The sequence below is a fragment of the Podarcis vaucheri genome (genome assembly GCF_965113315.1).
Source record: "Podarcis vaucheri genome assembly, chromosome: 17".
NCBI lineage: Eukaryota > Metazoa > Chordata > Lepidosauria > Squamata > Lacertidae > Podarcis > Podarcis vaucheri.
Window position 1 is genome coordinate 4,658,856 of NC_138755.1, and position 14,347 is coordinate 4,673,202.

The window sequence follows — 14,347 nt, forward strand, 5'->3', positions numbered from 1 at the left end:
CCATTCTTCCCACTAGGGCTTTCATACCTCTAGACCAGGAGTCAGCAACCTAAGGCCCATGGGCCACAGGCATCCCACGGGGGTCATTTAACTGGCCCACAAGCCGCCCCCAAACCAAGCTGCCCACTCAGGTGCTGGAAATTGTGTCCGCGCAGACACCGGAAATTGTGGCTGTGCGCGTTCATGCGTGCATGCACAATCTGGCCCACAGAGGGATTTCTGCTGGAGTGAACCAGCCCAGGTGAGCTAAACCTTACCGACCCCTGCTCTAGAATCATAGAATCATAGAGTTGGAAGAGACCACAAGGGCCATCGAGTCCAACCCCCTGCCAAGCAGGAAACACCATCAGAGCACTCCTGACATATGGCTGTCAAGCCTCTGCTTAAAGACCTCCAAAGTAGGAGACTCCACCACACTCCTTGGCAGCAAATTCCACTGTCGAATAGCTCTTACTGTCAGGAAGTTCTTCCTAATGTTTAGGTGGAATCTACTTTCTTGTAGTTTGGATCCATTGCTCCGTGTCCGCTTCTCTGGAGCAGCAGAAAACAACCTTTCTCCCTCCTCTATGTGACATCCTTTTATATATTTGAACATGGCTATCATATCACCCCTTAACCTCCTCTTCTCCAGGCTAAACATGCCCAGCTCCCTTAGCCGTTCCTCATAAGGCATCGTTTCCAGGCCTTTGACCATTTTGGTTGCCCTCCTCTGGACACGTTCCAGTTTGTCAGTGTCCTTCTTGAACTGTGGTGCCCAGAACTGGACACAGTACTCCAGGTGAGGTCTGACCAGAGCAGAATACAGTGACACTATTACTTCCCTTGATCTAGATGCTATACTCCTATTGATGAGGCCCAGAATTGCATTGGCTTTTTTAGCATCACACTGTTGGCTCATGTCAAGTTTGTGGTCAACCAAGACTCCTAGATCCTTTTCACATGTACTGCTCTCAAGCCAGGTGTCACCCATCTTGTATTTGTGCCTCTCATTTTTTTTGCCCAAGTGCAATACTTTACATTTCTCCCTGTTAAAATTCATCTTGTTTGTTTTGGCCCAGTTCTCTAATCTGTCAAGGTCGTTTTGAAGTGTGATCCTGTCCTCTGGGGTGTTAGCCACCCCTCCCAGTTTGGTGTCATCTGCAAATTTGATCAGGATGCCCTTGAGTCCATGGCTCTATAGATGTTTTTGGACTCCCAACTAACATCATCCCCAGCCAGCATGACCAACATCTGGAGGGACATATCGGTCCTGCTCCAAACAAGGTTTCCTGGTTTGTGCCTGTAGGTTCTGTGTATGCGTGCAATATAAATATGTAATATGGGGATTATAGAAAAGCTTCTGCTTTTTTTGGCAGCTGTCGATAAATCCCTACAGAGGCCAACTCACATGCTGAGAACCCAGGAAGTGCTAACAGTGCAAGAAGTGGGGTTATGATCCAGATTCAGTAGATTAGCAAGTAGGACCTTTCCACCTAGGGTGACCGTTTACTCAATGCCAACAAAGAGGGTAAAGGAGGACACAGACCTAAATAAAATGTGCAAATATCAAAATGATCACTACAGTTTAAATAGAACTACAATGCATGTCTCCATACTGGGGAAGATGATCGCCGGGTTGACCTGTGTGCTTGCTCAGTGTGCTGTCCAGATGCTCGCTGTTGATGGGCAACTTCAAGGCCATTCCTCTCCAAGTCCAATTTAAAGATGCATATGAAGGGAGATTTCATCTAGGTCTTTGTCTTTAAGCAGAACTCAGGGCAGGCAGCCCTTCAGACAGAGGACTACCCTCTGTAAAGTAGGGTGTGTTGCTGCTGCCCTAGTCTGAAAGTTGAGCCTGAAGGGGGATTGGCAGGCTCTTAAGTACAGCTCATGCTTCCTAGGTGGCAAGGCAGTTGGTGTCCTGTCTGATTCTGGGGAGGGGCCCTCTTTTAGGTTTTTCCAATGTGTATTTCTGAATAGGGATTCCCATCACTACAGTCATACTCAGTAGGGATGGGAGAGAGATTTGATATTGTTTGCATTTCAATGAGAAACTCCCTGATTTGCACTTCTCAGACCAATGTACAGACCAACACACAAATATCCTTTGAACTTTACCCTTCTCCAAAGTTTGTGGCTCCATTGAGAGCCAGTGTGGTGTAGTGGTTAAGAGCAGTGGACTCGTAATCTGGTGAACTGGGTCGATTCCCTGCTCTTCCACATGCAGCTGCTGGGTGACCTTGGGCCAGTCACACTTTTCTGAAGTTTCTCAGCCCCACTCACCTCACAGAGTGTTTGTTGTGGGGGAGGAAGGGAAAGGAGAATGTTAGCCACTTTGCGACTCCTTAGGGTAGTGATAAAGTGGGGTATCAAATCCAAACTCCTCTTTTTCATTTTCATTCCCTAGCAACCAGTGTGTGTGAAAATGCATATATTAGAGAAAAGTTTACATTAAAGAACAACATATAAAAATGCATTATATTGGGGGAATTGCTTTTTAAAAATGGGTATATTTGTCAAAACTGCATACAAAAAGGTATATTTTAGGAGAATTTCACCCTAACATGCTGACAAATTTTCATGATGGTTCATTTTTAAATGCAAATTATTGTTGCAAAAATGTGGAAAACTCAATTTAAGATTGGGAAAATGAGAAACGGAAATTGACAGGTGAATCAATTCCTAGTATTTTGCCCTCTCATACATTTGTGACCCATCTCTTTCCCACAGTACTGGTATGACAGTGATGACCTGGGGGAACTGCCGCTGGATTTTGATGTCATTTGGGATGGAGACTTCGCCATTGACAAGCCACCAGGGTTCAAAGGTATGAGTCCTAGATGCAGAGTGTGTAGATCACCGTTTGTGCTAATGGGGGTGCCTTAGGTCTGATTTCTCATGGATCACTTTCCAGTTTTCTAAAATGAACATTTTGTTACGGAGAAACCTTACACAGTGATAGTTGGAATGCAGTACACCAGGGCACGTCAGTGCCGTCCCAAAACTTTTTGCAGCCTGAAGAACAGAAATGCCCCTTCTCAACCAGTGGCGCAGGAAGCCTCTTGGGCAGCTGGGGTGGTGTGCCCAGGGGTGGGGCAAACCGCCCATAGGGGCAGGGTGAACTGCGCCACATGGCACGCAGAGGGGCTAAGGACGGGGTGCACTGCGCAGCACCCATAGGGATGGACAGAGGCAGAGCTAGTGGCGGTGTGCGTCCCAGGGATGACACCCAGGGCGGACACCCCCCCAACCTTGCTCCACCTCTGTTCTCAACACCACCCACCAGCACTGCTAAGGCCAACACTTTTTTTAAAAAAAAGTCTTGCTACACTCTTCAGTCACCAATTTCCTGCCTTCATCTGTCACTCCTTCCCTACTTCCAGTGCTGCCTAAAACAAGTGACTTAACCCTGATGTATGTATGGTAAAGCCATCTCTGGAAGATAGAGAAGCTGCCTTAAACTGTATCCAACTGTTGGTCCATCTACCTTAGTTTTGTCCACACTTCCTGCTAGAATCTTCCCAGGGTCTTAGACTGGACATATTTGCTGGCCTATCTGGATCTGCTGGGGAGTTAAACCTGGAACTTTACTCATACGGAGCAGATGCTGTACCCCTGAGCTTCAGCCCTGCATCTTGGTTGACCCTGGTGTGATAACCTCCAGCCCAGGTGCATTCAAAGACACAGTTGCATTACGAAGCTAACCTACTAAAACGTTTATGGTGATTCTGCCATGTTAAGCATGTAGCTGAATCTTGGCCCACACTGCATGGTTTAGATTGCCAGCATAGGTGGGGGGATCTTTGAGGGAGGTGACAATCTGGTGCATTGAGAAGAGAGGAAGTTCCTTTCATTTCATCTCCATGTTGTTGTTCCCTCTCCCCAGCTCTGTTGTACAAGTGTTCAGCCCAGCGCTCCAGCTGCGGGCTCTGCCTCAAGTCAGACCCGCGCTATGAGTGTGGTTGGTGTGTTCCAGAACGCCGTTGTCTCTTGCGCCCTCACTGCCCTACTTCCCGGCAGAATTGGGTGCCACCTGGACGGCGGGGGGCCCGCTGCACCCACCCCCGCATCACCCAGGTAAGAAAAACTGCTTAGCGGTTCTCTTAAAGGTCAAGGAACCCCTGACCATGAGGTCCAGTTGCGGACGACTCTGGGGTTGTGGTGCTCATCTCGCTTTATTGGCCAAGGGAGCCGGCGTACAGCTTCCGGGTCATGTGGCCAGCATGACTAAGCCGCTTCTGGCGAACCAGAGCAGCGCACGGAAACATCATTTACCTTCCTGCCAGAATGGTACCTATTTATCTACTTGCACTTCATGCTTTCGAACTGCTAGGTTGGCAGGAGCAGGGACCAAGCAACGGGAGCTCACCCTGTCACGGGGATTCGAACCGCCGACCTTCTGATCGGCAAGTCCTAGGCTCTGTGGTTTAACCCACAGTGCCACCCGCATTCTCTTACTGTGGTGTTTTTTCCTTCTTTTTTGGAACCCCTGCAAACCTTGCTGGGTTCCCTCCCCCCAATGAGCAGCCTTCCTCTCTCTTCCCCTCCCACCCTAATCTCTCTGCAGGTGTTGCCATTGACTGGCCCCAAGGAAGGTGGGACACGAGTGACAGTTTGGGGAGAGAACCTGGGGCTTCATTTCTTCGAGGTGGGGGTCCGTGTGGCAGGCGTGCGCTGCACTTCTCTCTCTGCTGAATACATCAGCGCTGAGAGGTTGGTGAGGGTTTTCTGAAAACACTGGGTGCTGGTGGAGGAGGAGCCTGCGGGGTGCTGTCACGGGAAGGTATAGAACAGGGAATCTGAGTAGGAGCAAAACTGCAAAAACAACTGTGTGGTTCATGGTCTCTCGCTTAACACCACCTCCTGGACCTGGTGGTGCATTTAATGGCAGAACTCTGTGAATGCAGCTCCTTCGCTCCTCCCTTTGTACTTACACGAGGAAGTCCCCAGTTAACCAGAGTATCCCTTTTTCCCAGAATGGAAGAAACTCTGATCAGCAGCTTTGGAACAAGTCCAGGATCATAAAGTACAATTTATGGCAGAGTGCCTTTTAGTTATAGCACTTGGTTCTCGTGCATTTGTGAGCCAGGGCTTCCAGGCAGGTTTGTCATATTAACTAAAAACAAAATAATATCTAAGAAGGGAGGCTGCAGGGTTGCAAAATCGGAAGAATGAAAGGGAGCCAATACAGTGAGCTAATGAGCACACAGTTGTACTTGATGAAGCTATCATTTTAATCTTCACACTTTCTGATCAGACCAGAAAGATTTATGTTGCAAGAAAGGACAATAAATTAGTCTTTTCCTCCCCCCACGCCCCCGGCGTCATCCCTGCCTGTTCCACTCATTTGAATTTAGACATGTTTGTCTAAATGTTTCCCTCTTAAACTCCAGAAACAAGGTTCCCATGCCCAGATTCTCTCACTTTGGTAAAACTGGTCTAAACTACCAATAATGGGTTTTCTTGGGGGTTAGCCACGCTTAACTTTTGCTCTGTTTTTTCCAGGCACCAGGAAAGAGCTCTGTGTTTTAATCTTTATTTCCCACTTTCCCTGCAAAAATCTGTGCTTTAGCATTCAGTTTAGCTTTTTCATGGATTGCCGTTTGCTCCAGGATTTTCTTGGGGAAAGACCCAGAGCAAAAAAAGGGAGGGGGACTTGGACACAAAACTTTAAAGTGTGGACCGTGCCTGGAAAGAGAGGGGCAAAAGGGAAAGTGTAGATAAGCTCTTAGGTAGGCCAAAGTTGACTTTGATATTTCAATAGCACATGGATGGGTAACTTTTTCAGGCTTAACAGGTGGGAGGCTCCGATCCGCCATGATCATGAATTTATTGCTTCCTCTGTGCGTCTTGTTTGGGCGGAGCGGTGGGTGGAAGGGGCCTTCCCAATGCAAAACAAGATGGTGTCCCTAGTCCCTTATTGCAGAAACCTCTGAGTTTTCCTTATACAATGGAACCTCAGTTATGGTGGGGGAGCCCCGCCACAACCCGTAAACGACGCAACCCAAAGTGTCGTGTCTGCGCATGTGCGCGGCACAATTTAGCGCTTCTGTGTATGCACAGACGTGATTTATCGCGACTGCATGTGCGTGAATGGCGCGAACCTGGAAGTAACCCGTTCCAGTACTTCCAGGTTTGTGCCAGTGGCAAGCCGAGGGTGATGTAAGCCGGAGGCAACGTAACCTGAGGCTCCACTGTATTTTGTGCTGAGAAGGATTTTGGTGCTGCCTTGATTGAGGGGGAAAGATAGGCCAGGCCAAAAGTATTCATTGGGCAGCTAGGAGAGATGCCAGGAAAATTTAGAGGATTGCATTGAAGGCCTCTCTGACCAAGGCTAATGCTGCGGACCCAACAGGCACTCCTGAGGAAATGAGGAGTCATTCCCTCCCCAGGGAAGAGCACTGACCAGACTAAAAGGTTTACCAGGCAAATGTCATTCTGTTCAAGGAGTGTTTCTTGCAAGGCCTTAACAAACCTGCAGTCCGGGGCAAGACGAAGAGAGCTGAGCTGTGCAAAAATAAATTATAACAAGGGGCATTGTGGAATGAAGAATTAGAAGCAAGTGATGGCCTTGCGAAGGGAAGGGATGTGGTGGACTCAATGGGGCTGCAGGGATTGGTGTGGTGGCGATGGGATGGGGAGGAAGCCATATTCTTCTGACAAATCATCCTTTCTCCCCTCAGGCTGGTATGCGAACTGGAGCCATCGCTTTTGCCTGACCCTCCCCCCGGGCCTGTGGAGCTGTGCGTAGGCGATTGCAGTGCTGACTACCGGACCCAGTCAGATACTCCCTTCACTTTTGTGGTAATCAGGGTGGGGGTTAGGGCTCAATAGGCATATTTAGCTTATATGATAAGCAATGAAGTACATGGTAGAAGTCTTGCTTGTAAACTGTGAGCGGGTTTATTTGTGGGAAGGGGTGTTTTCTGAGCCCCAGACCCAAAAAGTAGTCTGGTTCTGGAAGGGCTGTCCATGTTAATCAGCTTGAGGGAAGGGGGAGACTGTTCGTGAAGTGTATCTTCATTATTAATTTCTACCTGTTTCCTCATGTAGACCCCCAGTTTTCATGGGGTATACCCAGAACGAGGTCCTGCCTCAGGCGGGACGAAAATCAGCCTCCTGGGAACGCATCTGGATGCTGGGAGCAATGTCAGTGTTGTGATCCGGGGAGCACCATGTCAGCTGATAAGGTATTGTTTGGGGTGCCATTCAGCTTTCAGTGGAGTTGGCTGGGAACTCTTGGACAGGCTCAATATTAAATAGGGTTTGGGTGGGGGAAGGAATTGGGTGGAATTCAGCATCACGCTGAGGTGAATGTCCATTCAGGGCAAGCATTGCAGCAGGCGGAACAATCCCCCCATCTCCTTCCCCAAGCTCTGTTCTGGGAGTTGACCTGAAATCCCCTCCAAGCCTTTTTTTTTTGGGGGGGGAGGGTGGGCGCAAGTGGAAGAGATGAGGGGAAAGCTCCGCTGGGCGAGCAGAAGCCCTTGGGCTGAAAGGACTCTTTAGGCCAGTGGTTACCAATTGGTAGTCTGCAGACCCCAGAGGTCTGTTTCACCCATGCAGGGGGTCCCTGGCACCATGGGCAAGGGCGCAAAACTGCCTAGAAAGCACTGGACAAGTGGAAATCTGCTTGGCCCCATGCTTTCTTGGCACGGGACAAGCACAAGTCTGGATGATCCCTAGGCCTGTTTATTTTTTGCATAGCAGCTCCTTGGTCTATAGAAGCTATGAACCGAGAGTCAGCATGGTGCAGCAGGCAGAGTATCCAGCCAGAATTGAGGAGGGCCACGTTCAAATCCCCACTCAGCCATGAAGCTCCTAGACCCTGTTAACTGCCTTTCAGTTTAATCTACCTCAGAATAGAATAGGGTGGTGGTGGTGGTGGGGAGAATCAGGTGTGCTGCCCTAGAGCAGGATAAAAATGAAATAAGTCCATGGCCTGAGACCTAAGGTGGCCAGGCACAGAGGAGGGAAGCTCTGTGTTTACGTTGGACAGTGCAACGTGGGTGAGGGGAAAGTGGAAGGTGTTGAATGATGGGGTGCGGAGGAAGCATAATTTTTGAGGTTAGATTATTTGTGAGGAGGCTGTGTTTGTTTCTTTAGGGGCAATAACTCTCAGTTTCCCTCTCCCAAGGCGTAGCGCAGGGGAGATTGTCTGCCTGTCTCCCCCCTCAGCCCTAGGCCCAGGCCTCGCTGAGCTCAGCCTTCGCATTGACCGTGCTAACATCAGCACCAACGGCACAGTCTCCTTCCGCTACAGCCCTGACCCGGTTGTCACAGGGATAGAGCCTGCCTGGAGCATTGCCAAGTAAGTGATGAGCCTGTGACAGCTCTAAGCTTCTTTACTAAGCATCTCTCATTCCCACAGGACGGTGCCCAGGCCCCAAATCGGTAGATGGGAGTAACTGAGGAAATAAGGCTCTCCCCCCAACTTCCCCATGACTGCTGCTTAGTGGGGAGGGCCCTGATGCTTCCCCGCCCCCTCATGACTCAGAGAGGAAAATTGGGGGATGCCCTCCATCCTCCACATTTAAAAAGTTTTACTTTAGACACTTCTGCTTTGTCTCGTTTATTCAATCTGTCTCCCATCTCAGTGTTTCTCAAACTATGGTCCCAGCTGTTGTTGAACTACAACTCCCATCATCCCTAGCTAGCAGGACCAGTGGTCAGAGATGATGGGAGTTGTAGTCCAACTACAGTTGGGGACCCATGTTTGACAGTCTCATCTTCTAAGCCAGCAATTTGTTGAGATTCCAATAGATAGACAGATATTTAGAGACACGCACACCTTACCCTGTTCCATGGACAATATTGCTAATACAGGCATTCCCCCCACTAGGATTGGGCGATACCTGGTTTTCAACATTGTGATATATCACCAGCTAAGCACCACAATTTAGTGATATATCATGATTTTTGAAACTTGGAACTATGTAGGGGGGTGAAGGTTGGGTGAAGGAGCAGTCTGTGGAGATCATTCAGGTTGGGGGAGTGCAGATCGGGTGTGTGGCTGGGCAAAGGAACATGGAGATTGGGTGTGCCAGTGAGCAAAGAAGCATGGAGATCAGGCTTGCAGGAAGCAAATCAGGCATACACACACACACAGAAGGGAGCAAGGAAGGAAAGAGGCTTGAAGAACACAGGGCAATGTGGTGGGTTTTTTGTTTTTTTATTTCGTGGCGTCTGTGAGGGAAGTCAGCATCTCAGCATCAGTGGCTTCATGAAACCATGCTCTCTCCCAGCTGCTTCCAGACAAATCCACATTGAAGACTCACACAAACTGTGATTCATGACGCATTGCCATGTCAGTTATTTTTAGACAGTTATTGTGATGTGATCTAGAAACCGGTATTGGACGATGTATCAATATATCGCCCTGCCCTATCTCCTACATACACATGATTGAATCACACACAACCGTGTGTATATGTGTGGTGCTGGGAAATAGATAGATTCAAACCAGGAAGGGCAGGAGAGAGCTGGAGAGTCCTCATGGCTCATGAGAAGACCCTTCTAGTACCCCGAAGAGGATGTCAGTGAGAGCGGAGGAAGCCCCAAAGAGACCAGAGGCACAGTGGGGCTTTGTTTAAGCTGCTCAGCCTCCCTGCCTAATAGCTGACGCATGGGGTAGCACAGCAGCTGCTGCAGCCGCCACTTACCCAGGCATCTTCCCAGCTGGTCCCAGGGCTTCAATTCTAGCTGGAGAAAGTTGTGGGGAGAGAGAGCTGGAGAGCTGGAACAAACAGGTATTCCAAGGCTTTTTAGAGGGTGCTCCTCACTCACGCAATATTCACTTATGTGCTGGGGGGGGGAGAACTTAACCACCACGTAAGTGGGGGGGACGCATGTACTAAAAATTATATTCCTGTACTATAGACACATCTTCCAAATTAAAAAGCATGGAGAGGACAACATTTACAGGCAGTGGAGTTAAGCCAAAAAGAGATACTGATTTATTAGTATATATGTATGCATGTTTTTAATTTTACGAACTGTATATTTTTTTGGGGGGGTCAAAGGGACCTCAGCCCCTAGGAGTTGACTTCTATGCTCAAGGCTAATGGTGAACACTGGGGAAATTGAGTTTTGGAAAGGGAGGGGGAACACACATAGGGAGCGCACTAGCTTTGATCCTGTGTGAACTTCCCTTGGCTCATCTGCATAGGAAGGCACCTGTGACATTCTGAGCATACCTGGTCTTCTCCATGCAACTGTATCCCTGGTCTCCTTGCCATTGCCACATGCCTGGTGGGTGCCATTATGGGAATGGGGTCTTACCAAAGTCATGAATTTCCCTTTCTTTGGCAAGGTCTTCTCTTTATCATCTGCACCACCACAGTGTCTGTGGGCTGAATCCATTTACCGCCCCCTCTGTCTTTTCTTACTCCCACTCTACAGTGGTAGTACCAGTCTCACAGTGAGTGGGACCCACCTGCTGACGATCCAGGAGCCCCGCGTTCGAGCTGCCTATGGGGGGATAGAGACCATCAATGTGAGTCTTCTGTGGAGTGGGCTAAACTGATGCAGACTGAGTGTGCAGCAAAAAAGAGGCAATTGACAGACATAGAGGAGAGAGGGAGGGAGAGAGAAGGGATATGCACCATCAGGTTAGCTACTCTGCTCTAAGAAACAATATACCACTCACTCATATTGTGTATCAACCAGTACTATCACTTGGCTTAAAACATGTTTGTTGATCTACAGATCAGTCCTCCATACCCAGGAGTTCAAGAGCAGAATGTCCATTGCACCTGTAGTTCTTAACTTCAAACTTTTGCCAGGTTTTCACTTCCGCTTTTAAATTGTCCATCTTTTGTGCATTAAATTTGTGTGATTGTAGCTGGCCAGCCGCCAAGTGTGTAAAGCTGTGATTGCATAAGTTGAATGCACACAAGTTGTGAGTTGACTGTATATAAACTCACTGCACATTCTCCCTCCACCGTCTGAGAAAAGGTCTGTAGCTTAAGGAACTATTCAGACATATGATCTCCCACTTTCATTCTGGATGGTGAAGTTCAGAAGGAAACTCCATCATGTGATATATATTTTCTTAATCATGTATTTCCACTCCCAAGACTCTGTAAGTAAAAACCATAAAATGTAAACCATAAAATTGTAAGTAAAACCATGAAATGGTTCTTAAACATATCTGTCTCTGTCTTGAATCCAAGATAAAGATTAGGAGGCCTAAAGCATTCTGGGAGGGAGGGAATAGTCCTCCCTTCCAAGCCCTTAAAAGGCAACATACTTTTTCAAAGCGAAGACTCTGCATGTCAGAAGTAAGGACTGCTGGTCTTTGAGACAGCAGAGTAGGTATGCGCGGTTGGGTGTTGAAGGTCAGAAGCCAAGTGTAGCGGATTATTCTTTGTTCCCCCTCAGTTGTGGGGTGTCTGTTTTTCCTTCCTTGCAGAGTTGCCAGGTGCTGAATGACTCGGTGATGTTGTGCAAGGCCCCTGGCATCATCCCTGGGGAGCAGGCCCTGCCCCTTGCAGGGGCTCACCCTGACGAGTTTGGCTTCCTCCTGGATGATGTGGCAGCTGCACGTACCTTGAACCGCTCTGCCTTCACCTACTACCCTGACCCCAGCTTTGAGCCCTTTGGTCCCAACGGCATCCTGGAGATTAAGCCTGGATCCCATGTAGTCCTCAAGGTACTGAAGCAGTTTGTGTCAGGGCTTTTAAAACTTTAATGGCTGAAACCCTCAAGCCAATCAAATGATAGCCTGCTCAAAGCCTACTGAATAAAAACCATGACAGAATTATTTTGTCCAGCATGATGTGGCTTTTTACCTTTTGGTTAGAGATAAGCATTCCAAAAAAGAAAGGAGTGCCTATTTTATGGTTGTGACATTCAAATACAGAATTCGATCGGAAATTGAGAATTTAGTTTTCTTTCATATATATTTTAAAACATTTTTCTAGGCCTTATGACAGCCAAAGTAGGTGTGAGTAAATATAGGCCTTGTGTGGTGCAATCTGGTTGAGGTGGTCTGAAGAGGATTCCCAGTGGTTGAGGAATTTAGTTTTAGATCCTTGCCTTTCTCCATGGATAAGAGAAATATACAATTTTGCATGTTCTGTACTGGCTGCAGAGAATGAATGTGCTTTTTGGTGCTATGTTGAATGGACTTTGTGCAGAATGGGTACCCAGTTTGCACTTTGAGAGTCCTGGGCTTGGACGCAAGAGACTGTCTTCTCCAAGCCTAGATTCAGGATCCTTTTACAGAACGCTCCCATATCTTCTCTCATATTGCTGTGTCTTTCAGGGTAGGAACCTGATCCCAGCAGTATCGGGCAGTGCACGACTCAACTATACAGTCCTAATCGGCGGAGAGCCCTGCATCCTGACTGTCTCAGAGACCCAACTGCTGTGTGACTCACCAAGCCAAACTGGGGAACAGCCAGTTACGGTACACCTATCATTGGAGGTCAGGGAGGGAAGGGGGGATGTGGAGCAGATGGGGTCAGTCTGCCCATTCCAGGGAGAACTGCCAATGCTATGGACATGCAAGGGGTTGTCCAGTGCGTGATTTGTCCTGGTGATGTGACATAGTTGTATGCATGTATTAGCCTGAGGAATGTCATCCCCGCCCCTCCCTGGCAAGTGTAGGTACACAGCTGGTGGGTAGGTCTGCCCATTCTGCCCGACCATGTGGACCAACTAAAAGAAAAAAATTGCAAAACAGAGCACCCCATACATCTAGGTTGAAGAGTGTGGGATATACTGGGGTTCTCTCACCAAATAGTACTTACCCCCAACCTGGATCTTGGCATCTAGGAATTCTCCTTTTCTACCTATTTTTTCCCTTGCCACCAACAAAGAGGTCAACAATGTTCCAAGAACAAGTCCTGATGTCCAAAAAGATATGCCCTATGTGCATTTGAGGGCTGTTCCCCTGAGCCAAGCTGCTGGACCTCGTTGTTTTCAGAGACGGCACATATCCTGAACAGCAGATGCCAGTTAGTTAAATGTACAAGGGAATGGGAGAGCTGTTGTCTTAATGATGGTGGACTGTATTAATAGGCCCTTGGCCTGATGCAGCGGGGTGCTTCTCCTGTGTGACCTGGCTTAATCTCTTGCTCTTCTTTTTGTAGATCCTGGTGGGGGGTCTCTCGTTCTCCCCTGGGACCTTACACATTTACCCTGAGACTACCCTGCCTTTGCCGGCTCTTGTTGGGTTAGGTGCAGGAGGAAGTCTGCTTCTGGGCGCTATCATTGGAGTGCTGGTGGCCTACAAGCGGAAGACTCGGGACGCTGACCGTACTCTGAAGCGGTTGCAGCTGCAGATGGACAACTTGGAGTCTCGCGTGGCCCTGGAGTGCAAGGAAGGTATTTAGGGGGCTGGAAAATAAAGGGACGTGAATGTCGGGGGCAGCAACATTGCTTTTTGGGCCCAAGGTTGGTAGTTGTTGCTGGAACGTGTTAATGTAGTCTTCAGCATCTCCTCTCTTAGGAGGCGACTGATGCTAATGTAGGTCTTTGGGCGCAAAGGTGCCTTCTCTAGTTGTTATCTGTAGCCTCCAACATGGAGTGCAGAAGTCCAGCTCCCTCTGGGCACTATGTATGCACCAGGACTGCTTCCCAGGGTATGGAATAGTTCCTTTTGTAGATTGGAAAGATGTGCAGCCATTATGGGCTCCATATTCTTTTCACAGCATATAGTTTGTGGCAGTCACCAGCTCCTGTAACACTGCAACAAGGCCAGCCCTATCATTCTGGAGAGTGGGATGGCTGCATCAGACAGCTAATTCTGGGTGTCATGAAGGGACAGGAAACCAGGAGTTATTGAAGGTATTTCTGATAGTATCTCCACTCGCCAGGAGAGATGCTTGTGGGATTTTCTGTCTCATTTGCCAGAATAACTTGGCCAGCTTTAAGCTGGCCATGATTGGGGGTGGGATTTGCTGTTCTGCTTCATGTAGCAAAATGTATTTGGTTTATAGGTAGCAAAAGTCTTGCTGTAGATTTATCCCACAACCATCCCTATTTTGTTCCCATTTTGTGAAATAGTTGTGTGTTGGGAGTTTTTTGTTAATGTATTAATGCACAGAGGTTTCAGCCCCTCCTTGGGTGTCTCGAAATTAAATCTCTGATGTTTCTCCACGGGTGGCTGGGCAAGAAGGACAGAGAAAGTCCACCTAAACTCTAGGTGACAAAGACATGGGCATAGGCACAAAATGCCAAGGTACCATTCCCGCCCCCTGCCCCCCCATTTTCCCACTACTGCACACCATGACTACCTGTCCCAATAGACACACATTCCCTGCTTTAGAAAACAGTTTAGAACAAAGAGCAGAAAGAGAAGAACCTTCAGCAATAAGTGTGGCAGAGTGCAGTCATCTTAGGCAGGCAGTAATTTCTGGTG

At 48.3% G+C, this 14,347-nt stretch overlaps 1 protein-coding gene across 1 annotated transcript in view; it reads left to right on the top strand.

The window, feature by feature from the left end:
• LOC309522715 (plexin-A3-like) overlaps window positions 1-14,347 on the top strand; it is a gene marked incomplete at its 5' end in the record, with an annotated part of 112,880 nt that overhangs the window by 81,734 nt on the left and 16,799 nt on the right. The window contains 10 exons of the mRNA XM_082206183.1: window positions 2,710-2,806; window positions 3,866-4,056; window positions 4,547-4,692; window positions 6,663-6,783; window positions 7,033-7,169; window positions 8,117-8,290; window positions 10,381-10,474; window positions 11,393-11,632; window positions 12,248-12,391; window positions 13,077-13,311. Of these exons, the coding sequence (XP_082062309.1) occupies window positions 2,710-2,806; window positions 3,866-4,056; window positions 4,547-4,692; window positions 6,663-6,783; window positions 7,033-7,169; window positions 8,117-8,290; window positions 10,381-10,474; window positions 11,393-11,632; window positions 12,248-12,391; window positions 13,077-13,311 (1,579 nt within the window). The remainder of the gene's footprint in view (window positions 1-2,709; window positions 2,807-3,865; window positions 4,057-4,546; window positions 4,693-6,662; window positions 6,784-7,032; window positions 7,170-8,116; window positions 8,291-10,380; window positions 10,475-11,392; window positions 11,633-12,247; window positions 12,392-13,076; window positions 13,312-14,347) is intronic.